The sequence below is a fragment of the Dysidea avara genome, chromosome 9 (assembly GCF_963678975.1).
Source record: "Dysidea avara chromosome 9, odDysAvar1.4, whole genome shotgun sequence".
Classification (NCBI taxonomy): Eukaryota; Metazoa; Porifera; class Demospongiae; order Dictyoceratida; family Dysideidae; genus Dysidea; species Dysidea avara.
Genome location: NC_089280.1, coordinates 5,942,359 through 5,962,658, shown reverse-complemented (window position 1 = coordinate 5,962,658; position 20,300 = coordinate 5,942,359). Strand labels below are relative to the sequence as shown.

Sequence of the window (20,300 nt, the reverse complement as noted above, 5' to 3'; positions counted from 1 at the left end):
TTGACAAATTTCATCATGAAATTGAAACTGATGCATTGTTACGCAACATGGTTGACCGCAACGCTGCATTGGTCATGTGATATACGGCTTCTGCTGTTACGTAATCTAGCGGTTTAGCAAATCACTACATAATAAGCTGTTCCCCTTCGAAATTAACCCGTTAACTATATGGTAGATTGATGAACATGAGTACAGTCCAGATTTCTTATTTGACTGATTTCGATGGAAGAGAGTACGTTAAGTCGTTCTACAATGCTGTTGACGGAAATCCACAAGAAAAGGGGTTTACGCTACTTTACCGAACACAAGTTATTGAATTCTACAAAAGGTATAACTCCAAATGGGATAATAACACTGCCAGATTACTGGAGTTTAGCGGAGGTGCATCAATAGTAGGACTGATCAGTGCTGTACCGTATGTCAATCAAATAATATTCTCTGCTCACACTGAAAGTGAACGTAAGGAGGTTGAACTGTGGAAATTTGAGAAAGACGGAGCACATGATTGGAGTGATCATTTCAAATTTGCAGTTAATGAACTTGAGAACATCACAGGAAATGCTGCCAGGCAGGATAGGGAAAAATTACTGCGTCAACGTATCACTGCTATCATAGGTTGTGATATTTTCCAAGACTATCCATTATCAATCAAACAAGATCCTTTTGAAATAATTTCTGCAAGTCTTTGTCTGGAAGTAGCCTGTAGCACATACCTTGAATACAAGGCAGCTGTGAAAAAGCTTGTGACCCTTTTAAAACCTGGTGGTTTTCTTACCATGTTTGTTGTGGAGCGAGAGACCTTCTACATGGTTGGCGAAAAGAGATGGCCTTGCTTTCCTGTTACACTTGAGCAGGTGAAAGAAGCTTTAGCTGATGCTGGGATGGTGGTCCTTGTAGCTGAACGTGATCCCGCTCCAATTCATGATATTGAAAACCCTATTATATCAGACTACAAAGCAGTTGTGTTTGTAGCTGCTCAGAGAGTAGTATTTTAAAGGTGACAGTTGTTGATCTTGTAGTCAAGCTGACAGACTATAGTAAATATGAGTTCCTTTAAATAATGTGGTGCATGTATAGATATACAGTAACAATATATTGCTTGGTACTGTAAATATAATGGCTATGTATATTTACACTTAACACGCTACGTATGTGCATGCTAAATGCATTACAAAGAATGTTAGGTGCACAATATAAGTGACTAAATGTTGCATGTCAGTCTTACATACTTGTTACCTTTTATGACAGCAGAAACATTTGTGTGGCTTGGTTGTTAAGCTATTGCTTTTGTTGCATAGCTACCAATAGATTCATGTTTACTATATTATTGGGTATAATGGACATGGAAAATAAGATGATACACTTGTGATTACCATGCACACTATTTTGTAACTGCATGATTTGATTATGATAGGCTTAATATGTTTTTATTTTAAATGACTACCAGATTCATTCTTGACTCAATAATGAATTATACATTGCTGTTCCAGTGTTTTCTGGCACATACAGTATTTAATGCCATAAACACAATCAGGCATTGAAGCTGCTTACACAATTGAAAAGACAGTGGTATACTTTCCTTAAAACTTTCATTCTAAATTTGGTAGAAGGATATACCAACAAGAAGCTCATCAATCTATATGTTTTGTACGTTAAGATTTCAATAATGTCCTATTATACTTCCCCTTCTCAATTTAGTTGTTTATTCCAACCAGCCATGAAATTTCAACATTTACTGATAATTCTCTGCTGCGTACATAATTAAACCATGCAGTTTTATTTTTCAATGCTTATGTATTTTTTAGAATTAGTTTGTTACTAGCTAATCAGTTAGTATGTAATGTAATGTTGTTTGTAGCACCTGTTCAACATGTCCCCATCCACCAAACTTATTGTTTTATTGGGTCACATCTGAGTAAAAAATCAACCATCATAATTATAATTAGATATCCTCAGTTGCAACCTAAATTAAAATAAAGGGACTGGCAATACGGCAGGGAGATCAGCTGCATCATTAATACTGGTCCCATGCCACTACATCAATGCACAGGAGACCCACGAAGGCAAAGGTTGTTGGCATGATGATTGTAATGAGACCTTCACCTAAATCCAAGAGCGCACTTGTCCCCATATCGAGTGTACATCAAGTCATTTGAAGTGAGCGGAAATAAGAATTATAAAATTAATGTAAGATTGATTATAATGGTGACAAAGTGGTTGTCTTATATAAGCTGGAATGCTATGTTGATGGGGTTTTATTTTTATACACTATCTCACTAGGGTACTGCAAGAAGGCTAAGGCCCATGAATCATGCAGGGGGTCAAAAGTATAGCACTAAAATTAAAATCTCTGTAAAATTAATATAGAAAAATTAATAACAACTAAACCCACAATCGATCATTACTAATGGTAACTAAACCCACAATCAATACACAAGTTTGATCAACTGGAGGTGCCACTAATAAATTGTAAGTTGCAAGTTTTGATTCTAGAAAGTGTGTCCATTTCATGGTTCTGTAGTTTAGACCCTGATTCCATTCTGTTCCATATATCTGTTCTGTAGTTTTGACCCCACCAAAAAAAGACAAGTATACCAGCTTGAAAACACTGTCAACACCAATCCTGAAAGACAGCACAGAAGTACACAAGTAAAAAAGCACAGGAGCGATAATACACCCCTGTCGTACACCATTGCATACCTCAGACACATTACCCTTTACACGAACAGAAGTCCTTATAGCTATACCCTTGAGAAAATAACGAACAATGCAGGAAGGACTCTAATGAACAAAGCAGGAAGGACTCTATACTGCTCTAAGGAGAAAAAACAGTAGTTTTCAGAAATCAGGGGCAGAAAAGTACTGAAAATGCTTCCGTATAAATCACAGGAAATGACAAATTCAGGTCAAGCACATGCATGCATAAATTTCTAAAGTGATGGTAACCTGTGAAAGTAGGAGTGGCAAGACATGCTGTTAAGGATGAATTAGTTTGTTGCTAGTACCAGATCTAGTGTTGGCAAATAGAAATCTCTGTGTGTTTACATGCTGGCCTGTAGTTTTTTTATACTCTAGTTTGCTTACTTTTATAATCCATTTTATGGATAACTAACATGATAGCTACTAGTGGTGCTGGTGGTTACACAGTACTAAACATGTATATCAAGCCAGTCATCATGTACAGTATGTAGCTGCTAAGTAGTCAGAGTTAACAAACACCAGTGTATTGTTTCCTCACAATAGAATGTACTTTGGCTTTGACTCGGATATATCCAACTTTAGGCAGTGTGTAGCATGCTGTGGTCAGCAATGGTATGGCTTCTGATATATGCACACTTGTGCAACTATGTGATAACAATAAGTTAAGTATGTGGTGGTACACAACATCATTGCTACTCTGGTATGAACTTCCTTATATACTGTAGTTAATACAGGTAATGATATAAAGCTTCAAAATGAACATGTTAACATGAATAGATAGGATACTTATTAACACATATTAACACATTGGTTACCCTTGCAGAGACTAAATCAGATCAGTGGTGTGAAGTGAACCTACAAGAAGCAAATTTGCTTGAGAACGGATGTTATCATTGCAATATGCGTTTAAATATACATGGACGTGAAGAAAGACATAGGAAGGAAAACTATGTAGTTGTTATCCACAAAAGTAAACAGATTCTTCTGCAGATCAGTAAAATAAAAAAATAACTTGAACTAAATAGCAGATTTCAATTTTTAAAAAAGCACTTTATTGACTTCATACTTTCCAGTGGACCTATACTTATTCCAAATTAACTTCTAAGGCTTCTTTTATTGTTGGGAGCTTTCTAAGTGCATGGTGTTTAGGTGAATGTACTAATAGGATTTTGGCAAAAATCATAGGTGATCGAGGGCTTAGCTGTGTTCATATGATATTTGTTGCAAGGCAGCTTGTGGAGAAGGTTAGGGAGCACAACTGCCTTTTTTCTTTATCAATCTGATGAAGGCATACGACTCAGTTCCTAGAGCTGCTACTGTATATGGCAGGTACAGTGTACATGGGTCTCTACCATATCCATTGAGTCCCAATAGAGATCTCTCTGTGTTAACAAGCTGGCTTGTTTGATGCTTATAACTTTATTTTTTCAGTGATCCCCTGCCATGTTTTAATTTTACACTAGTTTATATACAATATATGGCTTGAAGAATTTGTAGCTACTTATAGTTACTTAGTAACTATATATATATACACTGTAGTACTGCAACTATTATGTGCTATCAACTGCAGGTGATCTATGTATTAACTATATGCATGCTGTGCATAACTTAAGCCATTTGCATCATGAGATATGGTTATGTACAGTACATTTTCTTTGTTTTTTTAGAGATATTTGACAAGCTTATGCACTTCTTAGCTTTTGCCTTTTGTTGTCATGATGTCATAATTCATACAACTGCTTTGATGATATAAAAGTTTTCAACCACTTATAACTGAGACTTTTATCTTCACTTGACCAATATACAATAATATATATGGCTACTCAGTTTCAATTAACCCAGTCAAAATATCCATAAGTAGGCATGTCATCATACATATATATGATAAGACATTGCAGTTTACCAAAGTTTTCATCTATCTATTATCATTATGTTCTAGCTCTGTTAATATTTGTTTAACATAGCTACATATATATTTAGATTTAGCTAAGCGTTTAAGACATGAATGTTTTTAGTGAAAACAGCATATGTGACTGAATTTGACAAAACCAGGCTTCGACGCACAAAGCTTCGTTAGGAGATATGGCGATTTTAAGTAATCATTGTGTAATAACTTCCCAGTGCCTACAGCTGTGCAAACAAAATTTGCCCCCAGTTTGCATCTATTTACTAGCTATCACTGAGTGGGTGTATACATTTCTGATACCCAAAATTAGCCCTGTTTTGGGCAGCTTTTCTCGAGCGAGTAATAATATCACAGGTGGTAGTAATAGGGTGCGAGGGTTGGGGGGGGGGGGGGTGCGAGGGTGGGGGGAGGGTGGGGGTGGGGGTGGGGGGGGTGGGGGGGTGCGAATCAGCATAGGGGTCCTTTTCTGTTACACCTTTCCAGCTATAAGTCATTAAGTCTAAGTCCTTGAAGTTAGGTTAGGTAATCCTAAGGCTGCAGCACATGTTGCTGTAGACCTTCAGTGCTGGTCACTGTAAAGTGTTAATAATAAAAAAAAATAAAAGAAGACGATTGGAATCCAGAGGCCAAGTTTGGGCTCTCCATGGCCCTCAAATCACTCCAAATTGACTGAGAACACTATTGGCGAGCTCTCTGTGAAGTCCCAGCTCACTACACACCATTATCACAAAGCCATGGCCATTCAATGGCGCCAATTTCCCACTCGTGGCTTTGACAGGGTCAGAAGAAAGCTGCCACAGAAACCAGACTTGCCAGTCCTGAATGAAGTACAGTGTGGAATATGATAGTATATTAGGCCAGCAATCCATTTCTGGTAAAAACGTAAGTTTGATTTTGTGTGTGTGGAAGCCTTGTTATGTGAAATCCGGTCACATATAATAACACAGATTGGAAAATTCACAACAGTATAAACCTGCCACATGCAGGTGGCACGAAGACCTTTCAATGGCATACCAGAAGAACATATGAGTAATTTGTTTGCTAAACTACACCTCTTCAATGTGCTTCCCATGAGACCATCAAAATTCCAAATTAAACAAAAACAAATTACTCATATGTTCTTCTGGTATGCCACTGAAAGGTCTTCATATATGATACTACATATCTACACTATGAATAATGACAATATATAATTACCACAAGGACAAGTATGTATACAGTTCAGTATTTTGCTGTCATTGTAATACTGAAACTCAGATGGTGAGTAGATCTTGAGCAGGTAACACGTCTATAAATGTGTCATACTTACTTAGTTTCAGCATTAAAAAACACTATATCTTAGAGTCTTATTTCATTCATCCTGTCATTCTCTCCACGTACTGTAATATACAGTAGTAGGGTCAAAAACAGTGTTTTCATGACCAAACTCTGGCTAACAAAGTTTGATGGTTTAATATTGTACTTTAGGGTAGTTTAAACAAAATGAGCTCCCATGCTGCTATTAAGAGTCCAGGGAAAGTTTGCTAGAGCCAAAAATCCAAATGGCTACTATCCGAAATGCGCAAAAATAAAGTAACAAAAAAAAATTCAAGTGAAAGTTCTTTTTCGACTAATTTGGGGTCAAGGAGTCCATTTTTGATGTTATTTTTGTGATTAAATGTTCTAGTAACCAAGAAATTCAAGTTTGGTAGCTACTGGAACAGACAACTAGAAAGGTTTACACATTGTAAGTTACACTGGAAATACCTTCGTACGTATATTACCACCAGTGCTGTCTCAAGTTGCAAAACATCAGAAGTACCTCGACATGTTTACTACTAGAGGAGCTGCTGACTTAGTGCCACAAGTGAAATCATGTTCGGCTGACAACATCAAAGAAGTGTCCTTCAGCGATGTTTTCTATGAAAATTAAGAGGCTAAAAGATCTGTGTAGTCCTCAGACTGGTCATAATAGAATGAATCCTGGCATTGTGTGGTGGGCTGAGGTATCTGGTCAGTATTCATCACAACAACATGCAGGTTACTACCTAGTACAGTAAGGTTGTTATAATAAACTGAAGGGGAGAAATGTGGGTTGTTATGTGCTGTGAGAAGTCATGTGATACCGTGGATAGCTGTGAAGGATTATGTAAGGATCCTGGGAGTCAATCAAGCAGAGAGCTGAAAAGAAATTACAGCTCAACCTTTATAGCCAAACATTCTACTTTTAGGATCATATATAGATAAGAGCTCAATGCTTTTGATTTTTATATTGAGTAATAAATAATTCAATACACTGTGTGTGTGTCCTGGAGGTTTGCGCAGCTCAACTGGGGATCTGGGCTTCACAGAAGAAGTGCTACTGGGTTCCCATACATGCACATCACACTTCTGTACTTTAGAAAATCTGTTTTTCCAAACGTCACTTTCTTACAAACTGTTTGTAGCGTAACAGTGACTATGTAATGCATATAGCTTCCTGAGCATGCACTGGGCACATGAGAGCAGCTGTGTTGGCTAGTTCTTGGTAAATGTTTTCTACATTCAAAAGCACACCATGGCTTCCATTTAAGGGCCTGTGCAGGGAGAAATACAAAGAAGATGATGACATCGTGAACGAATTCACTGAATGGAATATCCAAGGGTCCAAAACTTGGTTACAATTTTGAACAGCCTGCTTTACAATCTCATTCAGCTTTACAATATGATCTTGAAGTGTTACCTATAGCCATGAATTTCCATATAACCATGCATAAACCTTTGTATACTATCCGTAATTTTCTGTTTTTGGGTCATTGTGCTTGCCAGTGTACTATTACTATGCTACGTAGTATCATAACCAGATTACTTTTTTCTTTTGTGTAAAGAAAGAAAATTGATATGGGCACGAGACTATTGCCTTTTTGAAAATAGTTCATTTAATTACAATCAATAGTTCATTGAATTGCATTTACAATCTTGACTGAATCTTTAAGATTATACAATCTCATACAGGATTTTTTGGAGTGTGATTGATTATTCTTGCACATATGCAAGAATAATTTTGAGAATTTTAGACCACTAATTTCACTAGCATAATTCAGGATTTATAGAATCTATAATAATTATGGGTGCAATTTTAGACCTTCCATGGGAATAAATTGCAATTACAGTACTTCTTTTAACTAGCTAAAAGGTTAAGTCCTCAGATATTATACAGTACCTTTGAGTGAACATGTGTACATGCATCAACTCAAAGTTTGACCATAATCACTTTCCTTGAGATAGTCTCACTGTAGATAGTCTAACTAACTAGTTAACTAGAAAACTGATGTTACAAATGGGATGTTTTCTTTTATGTCTATACATAAATTAAGTTTGGTACATTTTGAGGCGTTGCATAAACTATTGTGTGCATGTAGTGATATATGGAATATCAAGTTAGATACTAAGAACAATTAGAAACTGTTAGACGGAATCATTGACAGAATTTTAAATTCAAGCTGAGAATGGAGAGGAAGAAATGGATAAGAGTACCAACTGTTTAGCAGATATATAATTCTGTGGTACCATACATAGAACTTAGGGATAACAGTGCTGTGAAGTTGCAAGAATGGTTAATGTTTATTCCCTCAAATTTTATTGAATTTATAGAGTCAGGTACACATACTTGTGACTTCTCATCAAAGCAGGAAATTGTGCTATTACCAGATATTTTTAAAACTGAAAGCTTATACTCAGTGGCACTGTGTATGTGCAGGAAAAGTAACAATACATGGAATTGTACAGTTGTTAGCTAGAGCTGAAGACAAGAACTGGTTGAGCAATGAAAGTGTTGAGATTGAAAATTTAAAAACTTGCAGTGGAAAGTAGGACTGAAACAGATATCCGATATCTGGATAGTATTTCAATATCCAGATATCTGGATAGTATTTCAATATCCAGATAGTACGCAATTTGAAGCCATCAGGATATTTGTTAATAATTTAAAGCAATTTCATAATGATTTTCTTTGATACAAAGCTTTTATACTGATTATTATGCCACGATCCCAATCATTGTACAAATTTTATGCTTGCTTCTGGTCTAAATTTTGAGTATAGCAAGCGGGTTCATGGCAAAGTATGTCATGTTTTTATGGTAAGTAATGATGTCACTATCCGTAAGATATCCGGAAAAATTTAGTTCAGGATATCCAGATAGTAAAAATTGCTATCCATTTCAGCTCTAGTGGAAAGCCAATAAATCTGAATGCTGAGAACTCAAAACTGGGAATGGGAAACTAGCAAGTGAATAGACATACAGCTGGAAATGGAACAAGATGCTAACAAAACTACAAAAGAAGCTGCAATGAAAAGGCTGAACAAATCACTGAGAAGACTTTAAGCAGTTTGCATTGAAGACTGAGGTAATTGCAGCAAGCATAGTTGTCAAATCTACAGCACTGAGCAGATGGTGTCTTTGTGCCTTTTAGCTATCACAGCTGGTTGCAATGGTTCAAATTGTTTTGATAGATACTGTAGGTATTAGAGGTAAATTAAATTTGCTCTACGTACACTACCAGAGAACATCCTATGAAAATGCCATGGTAAAACATGAAATTTCATGTAGTTTTCATGGACACTACCTATGAACATTTGACAATTCATGGGCACTGCAACTAAGAAATTTTCTCGCTTTGTTGCAGCTGAGAATCACTATGAACTGTTGCAATTATTGTGCCCTAAAAGTGGAGTGATAGAAGTGGGAGAGACATGTGGCTAGATTGAATGTGTACTGAGATGAGATGTATAAGGATATTGCAAGAAGAGAAGGGTATGGAAAAAGAGCAGCTGACAGCCTGTTAGTGAAAAGAGTACACATAGTTTACTCTATTGATCAATATTCTATGACATATTACCCAGTAAAAGGGACACAGATTGTGAGGAAGTAGTCACTACTCTAATAGAACGGTCACAATTCTAATATCATAATGTTTGAGAATGATAACAATACTGCCTTATTTTGGTTCAGTACACTTTACCATCAACAGTTTTATCTCAGATAGGCTAACTCTAGCATGCCTTTCAAAACATACACGTTGTTTAAATATCTATCAAATTTTGCTATCAAATTCAAACTTAATTTTTAAATTAAAATTGTTCAGAAAATATCTGACTAGAGTCTAAAAATGTGTACTATATGTCCTTCATTATGCCAACCACAGTTATGTAAATTAATATGTGTATCAGAGTTCCATTCAACATGCACCCACCCCAGTGACAATTAAGCAGTCACTCACATCGCTATAGTGGAATAAACACTGTTCTAGCCTAAAATTTCTTGCTCCCCTCACCCCTTAACAGTGTCTCCAAGATCCACTTATGCCTCTAGAGCCCAGCAATGACACATAATACAGTGCATTCAAAATGTTTTACCTGCGCATAGACCATCCTACGTATGAATTGACTGCATAATTGAGCTATATCATGGATTGCTTGATTTTTACAATATTTGACTTTGCTTAGTTAGACCCAAGACACAATTTCATATACTGCAGCAGCTGTATGTGAAAGTCTACTGCAGTATGTGAAGTTTACTGCTGCTGCAGCCTGAGTTGCTGCAGTATACTGCAGCAGCTAGGTAAGTTTGTTTATCCTTGACCTTACAGTCACCAATGGAAGCATAAATGCTTTTCAAATGTCATAGGTATCAACGCTTCTGTCTTCTTACCTATAAACAGATCTGTAGCATACACACTCATTTTATTAGCTAATTTAGATTTGGGCATTGAGACTTGCTTTTATAAAGGCATGGATGACTATGCGAAAATGTGGCTACAGTTACTATTTCCAGTGTACCTTATCTTCATTGCTACATCACTCATCGTAACAAGTCGATACTTTGCTACAATACAGAGGCTCACTGCACGCAGAGCTCTACCAGTACTTGCTACTCTATTCTTACTATCCTACACTAAAGTATTGTTAACTGTATCTAATGTACTGTTCTCATATTCTCAGGTAATCCACCTGCCCAGTAACCACACTTTCCTAGTGCGGTCTGTCGATGCTATATAATGTACCTCTGTTTGGAATTAAATTCTTTATACTATTTGCCACCTGTCTTATTCTCTCCTTGATACTGATACCAATTCCATTAATGTAATACTTTATTCACCATCCTGCTTCAAACTTGTCAACCACTTCAAGCCATTGCTCGATGCTTATCAAGGACCTTATAAGACAACATTTTATTACTGGACTGGATTACAGCTTCTGCTCAGAGCCATTTTTTTTGGTCTGTTAGCTTTGGATCAAAACACTAATATAATGATCAGCATTACACTTCTTGGAACAATGATATGGACGCATAACAAATTATCACCATACAAATGCAATATGAACAATACAATTATTTGCAGTTCCACAGAACACAAATGAAAAGATGCAACAGTCACTATCTTGGTGTCATTAGCAATATTCAGGTGGTGTGCATTGTATTGGTAAAAGCAATATCATTATTGTGTAATACTTTCTTTAAAAACATTGCAAATTTTGACTATACTATAAGTAAAAGTTGGTTGTTTCTCAATAATTGATGAAGAAAATCACATCCAGCTGGTCAACACAATACCAGAAGTCACATACAATTATAAAGAATTTCAAGATTCTCCCATTGGACAAGACTAACAGGTCACATGTAGCATGCATGTGATAGCACAACACTATACAGTTGTATGACAAGATTACAATATAATTGAAGCTATCATTATTGTATTATAGGTTTTTTGTTTGTTTGTATATAGCTATTTTGCAAGAGTGAAGAAATCAGAAAATAAAACTAAAGAAATGTATGTAACATAGTATTGTGGAGAGCATAAGTGCACTGGTGTGCCTTCTTGCCACTTGCAGGTGTTCACTGGTCCACCAAACAAAAACACGTCTGATGTATACATGCAAAGGAGGTGAAGCTAGTAGTTCAGGGAATTAGCAATAGCGCTATGCACACTGTAGCTACAATTAAGACTATGGTAGAGTGCTGAAATCCTACCACTACATTGCAACAATGTATACCATCATACATGGCTATGGTCAGTGATAATATATAGACCCTGCCATTATAATCTAGGGTCTGGACCCACTAAAGACTTGAAAGTTCATACAGTATGTAGTCAGATTATATAGTGACTTAGTCCGCAAACAACTTTCAATCTATAGACAAATAAGAGCCACACAGACTTGCATAAGGATTCTCTTTGCAATACATGATTCTATATCTGTCTGATCAAGAAGGCTATCCTTCACCTGCAGTATTCACTGCTTACTGTAGACCACTTATATAGTCACAAAGATATACAATAATGCAATTCTTCTATTGTTCACATATGTAGCTACAAAGGAGACACCTAGGTGAAATAAGAACAGGCTTAAGGTATATGTATATAATTATAAAAATTCTACATAGTGATAGCTATTCAATTATCACGAGATTACTTTTGCACAGCTATAATTATGATCTGTTAGATTAACCTATTAAAACGTTTGCCAAATTTAACCTCAGAAAGTGTCGTTTACATTTATTTTCTATAATTATGACTCTGCTTCCAAAGCACAATCCACAAAACTCAGAAAGTCTATCTTAAAATATTTCTTATTTTAAAAATAGACCCATATCCATCAAAAATATAATTATTATATACCCACTTATGCAGGTATTCTAAATTTTAAGGTTTCTTGACAGACATCTTTCAGATATTGTATGCTAGTCAGAGTCTCATGTACAATTACAATAACTATATAATTATGTACGTATGATTTATAAAATAATAAATACAAATTGTGTATGCATGTATGGTGATGTTATTACACCAATTACAATTACAATGTGCATGCATCAGGTACGGTATATATATATATATACATCTATACCAACCATCAGATCTGGCCTCACTCATACTCAAAAATCAACATCCTGAAACATCCTTGACAAGAGTCAACTATTTCAAGACACACAGTCTACTATTTCCAGGAGAGTATGTGGGAAGGGGGCAGTGTAACTAGTTGTGTGATGAACAGGCAGTTTGATTGCCACTGATTAAATAGTATTACAATACTTTTATTGATTACGTACATAAATTTTATTTTCAGGTTCACAAGTGTGCTCCACGTCCAGTTCATCAATGCAGTAGTCTTATGCTTATATAGTCGCAATGTTCTGATTGCAGCTCTTAAGGTGATAAAACAGGCTATAGGGCAAAACAGCAATTTGTGCGGTGGTTTGGTATACACTAGGTACAAGTGTGGCTATCATGCAACCAACCTGAAATGCAACACATGAACTTGAAACCACAGTAACTATATTAACTAAAGTTTTTAAGGTCATTTATTAAGGCTTTACAGCACAAGTGCTGAAGGTCTGTAGAACACCTGGTCCTACAGCCTGTTTAAAGTTGTTACATAAAGTATGTTTGAAAAGGTGGAGAACGAGCTAGGAGAAATAATCCATGACTGGACCTGGGCAGCCTTGAACCTGCAGGCATCCGTCATCATGACCTAGTGTTCAGGATATGCTTATCTTGACAAATGCACCGCATGCAAAATAGGCTTATATATCCAGATAGCCACTAACAACTATTACTGAATATTTAAAACTGAACCACAAAAGCCAGGATAAAATATAGCTATTATGTCACACTTACATAATTATACCCATGTTGCCATGCAGAGGTCTGATGAGGCCATGCATCATGCATGCAGTGGAATGGATCAAATACTTCATTTGCTATGATATTTATAAAGATAAGTCTTCTCGCTGGTCCCCTAAAATCCGGCTGGACATGTACACTAATTATAATGGTTGCAAAGTTTCCCTTAATACGTAACAGCTTTCACAAACCATAGCATAATTTTTAAATTAAGATACAACTATTATTACAAAAAACACTAAATAGCTTTTACTGTGCCATCTATAGATCCCGCATGTTGCACTATCTAATTATGATGGTGTGGTTCAAATTACTGCCAAAATGACACCAGTTCTCCATGTGGCTTGCAATGGTACTCCTGGGCAATGATGCTAGATGATTCTGCAACTTGATAACTTCCAAATTAAAAAAAAAATTGTGATCAGACATTTTAGCTTTAAGAGTAACTTCATCATCTAATAATACTATTGCATCTTCACCGAGGGAAGCCAGTAGATTAGGAGAGTTCATTATAAGTATAATAATACCTTCACTGGTCACTGATCTCACCCACAACTCTACGTCTACTAGTCCACCATATGCATGAGCTGACATTGAGGACATAATCTTCTGGTATGTCAAGATGAGGTGAGAAAACACACAACTGTTGTAGGTTACAACTGCAACCTGGGATGAGATAAGGATCAATATGATTGCAATGTTCATTAAACATCAAGTATTTAAGCAGCATACAATTGGTGATTATGTCATGCAGAGTGGAGGCATAGTGATGGTGGCTAACTTCATAATGTTGAAAGTGTATAAGCCTTGCAAATTCTTCAAACAATGTCCACCTTGTTATGAACTTAGGCTAAATTTCTTGTTTCTCGGACCTGACTGACCCATAAAATTTGTAAATGAAATGTTTTTGTTTATTTTTAAAGATCACGTGTTCGATCACGTGAGTTTATGGCGTCGATGTATTGTTGGCCATCCATATCTGCTATGCATGGGGCGAGCTTGGTTATTACAAGAAGAGTTGTAAAAGCAGACCATGGATGGACGTTTGGTCATTTAGATGTACTAACCATATCTAATAGTTTGTTATTGAATGCCATAGTTACACTTTACCACGACTTCAGTCAAAAGAATTATTACCACCTATTATTATTTTATTTATACCTACCTACCGACCGACTTTTCAACTAGTTTCAGTCCGAGAAACAAAAGATTTAGTTGAAGTGGCCTTATCCTGAAAATTGACAACTACAGTATGAGCACTTATAAATGGTAGAATAGCTGTTTGACCAAACTATACTTGAAATAGTGGTAGCATGGGGGCAAGATCCATTGGCATTTTGAGACCATTGAATAATCTGAGTTGACCACAACTATTAGCTGGTGAATTATACATTGACGGGATGCATCGAGGAGATAGGCTTCCTGTATTTTATTACAGTCCAGAATAAAGTTTAAATTACTTGGCACAAATCCGTATAAGGTAACTGTGGTTCCACACTCTTTCTGCTAAACCCTAACAAGCCGGCACTCATCATTTGTGATTCTCTAATTGTTATTTTCTTTAGATTTGTACAGCTACAGGATATAATCAGGGCAGCACAAGAACTATTTTGATGTTACTTTCACACTGAATGGCCAAACTCTGTAGATGTCTCAGTGTGATGAAGTACCCCCTTAATCTGCTCTACAGTTCTAATCTGATTGTTGTTAGACTAAGTTGTACTGCATTGCTACAATAATTATATCAATGCCCTCACTAATTTTCGATGTTGAAGTCACGTGATGAGGAAAAGATAATCGTTTCACGTGTTGTCCACACACCTTCAACAAGTTACTCACACAACTTTCATCACCTGGGTGCATATGGCCACACAAACTCCCTCCACAGTGATGGTGCTTCGTAGGCTGTTTGTAGTCTCCGTGAAGTCATGAACATATCACATTTTTATTCTTTCATGTAGCAGTGCCACATACGTATACTAGCTACGATAATATATGTAAACCAATATTTCTGTTGGAAAAGTCAATAAAGCGTTATCCCGATACTCTATATCCAATATAACACTCAATCACATTGTCAGACTTTGGAACCATCTATGTACCTGTCATAAACTCATCCTTACCACCTCATGTCATCAAACAGAAACTTGAAAATTATGAAACATATAGTTATGGGACCATTTTAAAACTAAATTTAAGTAAACTTTGATCTAACATGTTCATTTCATCTTCTATGTCCATGTCACTAATTTCCATTTTCTTTAATTTATCAATCATTAGTCGTTATACATTAAATTTTATTATAATATATAATAAGAACTTTATGTAGTTTAGCTATTAAGTTAGTTTGTAAGTAGCTGTATTATTGCTTGTATAGTAATGTAAGTTGTACTTTCTGGCTGCTGTGGGTACAAGTTGGCCAAAGACCTTTAATATATACAGCAAATAAACTACACTGCGGGAGGCACAGCTTGATGATTGAATAAAACATTTCAGCTGGTATGTAGGACCTGAATAGCTGAGGGGATCAGTGGTATTACATTCATGTTTGGCAGGAAATTACGTATCAGACAAACGTCACAAAATTTTAATAATTATAGCTAGCTACGCCCAGAACACGCACTTAGTGATTGTGTTCTATACCATATGCGTATTTTGTACCGTACGCGTATGGTATGTACCATACGCGTATGGTACATACCGTACGCGTATGGTACATACCGTACGCGTATGGTATGTACCATACGCGTATGGTATGTACCATACGCGTATGGTACATACCGTACGCGTATGGTATGTACCATACGCGTATGGTATGTACCATACGCGTATGGTATGTACCATACGCGTATGGTACATACCGTACGCGTATGTACCATACGCGTATGGTATGTACCATACGCGTATGGTATGTACCATACGCGTATGGTACATACCGTACGCGTATGGTACATACCGTACGCGTATGGTATGTACCATACGCGTATGGTATGTACCATACGCGTATGGTACATACCATACGCGTACGGTACGATTTTCCGTACCATACGCGTACGGTATAGACATACGCGTATGGTACGTACCATATGCGTATTATGCCTTTTCTCAGTATGTTCTAGCCTTGCCATCACCTAGCTACAATGGGCTGTCTTTACAAGTTTTTCTAGCTGAGCAAACTTAGAACACAACACAATAATCTGCTTACTACTGAGCTGTAACTATAAATTTATTCATCAGCACACACATGCATTTTATCCTTGCCATGCCCATGCATTTCCCAGTATGGTCATAATTATACTAATGCACCTAAATCTTATGTACACAATCTCACTTTGTCTGCAGAACTTTACATAAATGGTACTGTGCATGTATGCTACTTTATAGCTATCAGAAGTATGCACATGGTCTTATATACTCAATTATAAGTGTGGATAACTGACAATTTACAACAGAATTGGGTAAATAAGCAAGGAGAGCAATTACAACATGCATAGTAGCTAGTAAGTTCTAACTGAATTATACATATACTGCTTGTGCAAAGCTAATAACTGGAAAAATGAACTTCGTAATTATAAGTGTCATCAGTTGTGCAACATGGCTCCTCACTGTATTTGCATTTTTATATACTATGTACACTCTTCTTCTTTTCAGGATCCAATTTCTTGTTTACGTACTTTTCTTGTTTATACATACTGTAAATAGTATATTCATCACACTAGACCTACAGTACAAATTAATGTGGATATTGTTAACTGTAAAGAGTACATTCAGATAAGAGTAGCTAAACACATTGTCTTCCCATCCACAAGTGTGACAGTAAGTAGCTATAGTAGCTATACAATGCACTTAACAATTAAACAATGCTATACTTAATATACATTCATTACTGAACTATACATTAGACTACAACAAGTTTGATACTGAAATTTGATTGGCTGAAAACGTGGTCTCTAAATCTCGTAGAGCCACGGTCATGTCCAATAGAGACCACGCTCTGAGGCGATACGAAACACGATAATTATGCACTTGTCAATTTCATGCCCCACCCCCCCACCCCCGGGCGTCCCCACACCCCAGGTGGGGATTTGACATTGCTTTTTGCCCCCACCCCTGGGGCAATTGACAGTTTCCAATTCACTGACCGATTTTTGGTAGTTGCATTTCTAAACAATAAAATCGCACTCGCTATAATTTTACTAGCTACAGGTGTATACCAGGCTATTACTAGTTGCATGCATGAAGTCAGATACGCATAGTCAACCTTGAGGTGTTGTCAAATCCCCTACTATGGGGGTGGGGACATAGTGAGGATTTGACCGCCGCTTTTGCCCCAGTAGTGGGGAATTTGACACCACGATTTGTCAAATCCCCTGTATTCCCCCACCCTTCCCCTGGGGTGGGGGGGTGGGGCATGAAATTGACAAGTGCATTACGCGCCTGTAACATTGGCAACGCATGGGCATTTAAATGGCTAGTAACAGCCGTACTGAATTAGAGGGAGGTGTAATGGGCTTGTTTGTACTAATCAACACTACATTACTTGCTTACAAGCAGCTGTCGAGGCACAACAACAGCAACAATGAGTTGTAGTCCACTCGCTGAATCCAGTACTTCGATACATAGCACGCGCCTGTAACATTGGCAACGCATGGGCGTTTAAACAGGTAGCAACAGCCACACTGAGGTCCCGCCATGTCGGGATGTGTAGAGGGCTCGTTTCTAGTAATTAGCCATACATTTCCTATTTACAAGCAGCTGTCAACTCAAGGTACAATAACGAGTTGTAGTCTAAATAAGTTAGACGTCAAGAACCACTGGGTTCTACGGGATTTAGAAAACCCTCAGGCCCTTAGTAGCGCCCTCGCTGCGCTCAGGCGCTACAGCCCAGGGCCTTCGAGTTTTCTAAATCCCGTAGAACCCTGGTTCTTGACGTCTAACTATTATTTAGAACTCATTAACTCACCATAAAATTTCTGCCATGTTATGTTTTCCTACTTCATCTCAGTAGGCAATGCACATGCCTCATTCAATAGCAAAGATTCAGCGAACTACAGTTTAAAAAAAATTTATTGCACATTTAATTACTATGCACATCAGTCTTAGAGTATAGCATGTCTAATATTGCTATAAGCTACAGCCATGCAGATTTACATTAATTTGCCAGCTAAAAACATTACTTTCTCTACAGTTATATCTCTTTGCTACCTCCCTCAATGTTATTGTATCAGCATTCTCCAGGTCTTCCTCTGTCTGAGCAATCATTACATTGTATACTTCTTGAGCTAATCTGATTAAAATTGTCTGCTCTACACACCTTTAGTGCCACCAGGCATAAATATCCATTTTTAAGTGGAAGCTAGTGTACTAACAAATTAAAGGTAAACAGTAGATTATATGTAGCAACAATAGAATAAAATATTACCATCCATAGGGCCAAGCAACCTGCAAAATGATTGACTTTGCTTGAAAAAATATATATATATGCCTGAAAAAATTGGCTCCATTTGCCAATGGATGCAAATTATTTAATATGGTTGCTATGTTGTAACCAATCAGAATGTAATATATGGATAATTGTATCAAAATCTTATGTTTATATTTAGCTACAATGCTACCTCTACTGGCTTAGCGTTTATATCACTATGCATTCCAGTTATATTCATTGAAAAATTGTGAATATCAATATGCTGGCACAATTCTACAGCCTAAAAGAAATCAATGTCTTTGTCCTAAATAATGCTTTAGCAGATCAAACTTCAAATTTCAGTTTCTGAGTAAGACAAGGAGCATACTGCTCTTGTTTTATGTTGAAGGGATAATTGGGCACCTTTAAACCCAAACACATTTCATTTACAAGTATGAAACCCCTAGTAGAGTTTTGGGTAATATCGCTCTATATAACTTTTATTTATTGTACTAATCTTTGACTATCTTCAGGAGTATTTGTAAACACATAAATATTATGTGTGGGTATTGTTCTAATTGTAGGGAAGTGTAGGCAGACCATTTATAGGCAAAACAGACTACTGTATATAATATTAGTAATCAATAACTGAAAGTACACAATAACAACTAACTCTTACAACTACAGTACATAATATTTATGTTACAGGTATGCATAAATTACATTATATTGCATCATGTCACATCATTACATTACATCATTAACTCTATTATAGATATGAAGGAGGAGTAGCATTATGTAATAATGGCCTATAGTTTTTAAATTTTCATTGTATCAATTAAACAATGGATCATGAATCCAATAAGAAGCAATATATGTGTAGCAATTGCAGCCACAATGTACTGTGTGGAAGAAGAAACAAAAATTAAAATTTACCATACGTTGTCAGTGTGTGCAGTTGCTATGCAACAGCTAGATAATTTGTGACCGGATTTGCAAAAAGGTACCTTTTTCACAGACAAAATTTGACCCATCTATATTTTGAACTTCGGGGTTTCATAAGTATTTGAACATATACCTTATAATTGCCTGCATGCAATTATCCATGAGTGTACAGTAGCTACTAGTATCTAGCAGCATTTTGATACTAAGAGCAAGTTTATCAGTGTAAGGAGTCAAGTGTTACACCATTTTGTTTGCTGGTAAGTAAAATGTGTGGAAAAGGTACCTTTTCACAAATCTGGTCATTTTAACTCAACTATATTCTAAAGAACGTATACAGTATACCAGCTTGTGTACTTTCAAATCAATTACACTGTGGAGAAATGAAGTCATTTATTATAAAAATGCAAGATGGAAATCCATGACAAAAAAGGCAGTAGACAGCAGGACGAGGCAATAAATCAATATGTACAAAAGTCAGAAGACATCAAGAAAATAATTCACAGATGCTTATACATATAAGCCATCATAATTATATGGGTGATGGCTCTATTGCATGTATTTTGTGGAACTGTCAGATGCTTTGATGAAATGAAATGTTAAACAGACAACGAGATACGGCATTGTTATAGATAATACACCAATGACTATGTATAAATCGAGACATATTATATTTAATCCCCTTCCTTTGATTTATACCGGCT

The 20,300-nt window shown here is 36.5% G+C and overlaps 1 protein-coding gene and 1 long non-coding RNA gene across 2 annotated transcripts; one reads left to right on the top strand and one right to left on the bottom strand.

The window, feature by feature from the left end:
* The first annotated feature begins 185 nt into the window (after positions 1 to 185).
* Positions 186 to 995, top strand: LOC136266600 (nicotinamide N-methyltransferase-like). Its single transcript, XM_066061603.1, has one exon. The coding sequence runs from the start codon at positions 186 to 188 to the stop codon at positions 993 to 995; it is 810 nt and encodes a 269-aa protein (XP_065917675.1).
* Positions 996 to 16,662: 15,667 nt separating this feature from the next.
* Positions 16,663 to 18,661, bottom strand: LOC136267785 (uncharacterized). Its single transcript, XR_010706756.1, has 3 exons — positions 18,456 to 18,661; positions 18,214 to 18,298; positions 16,663 to 16,971 (listed from the first exon to the last, which is right to left on the bottom strand). It is a non-coding gene; the product is annotated as an uncharacterized lncRNA (long non-coding RNA).
* Between the last annotated feature and the right edge of the window lie 1,639 nt (positions 18,662 to 20,300).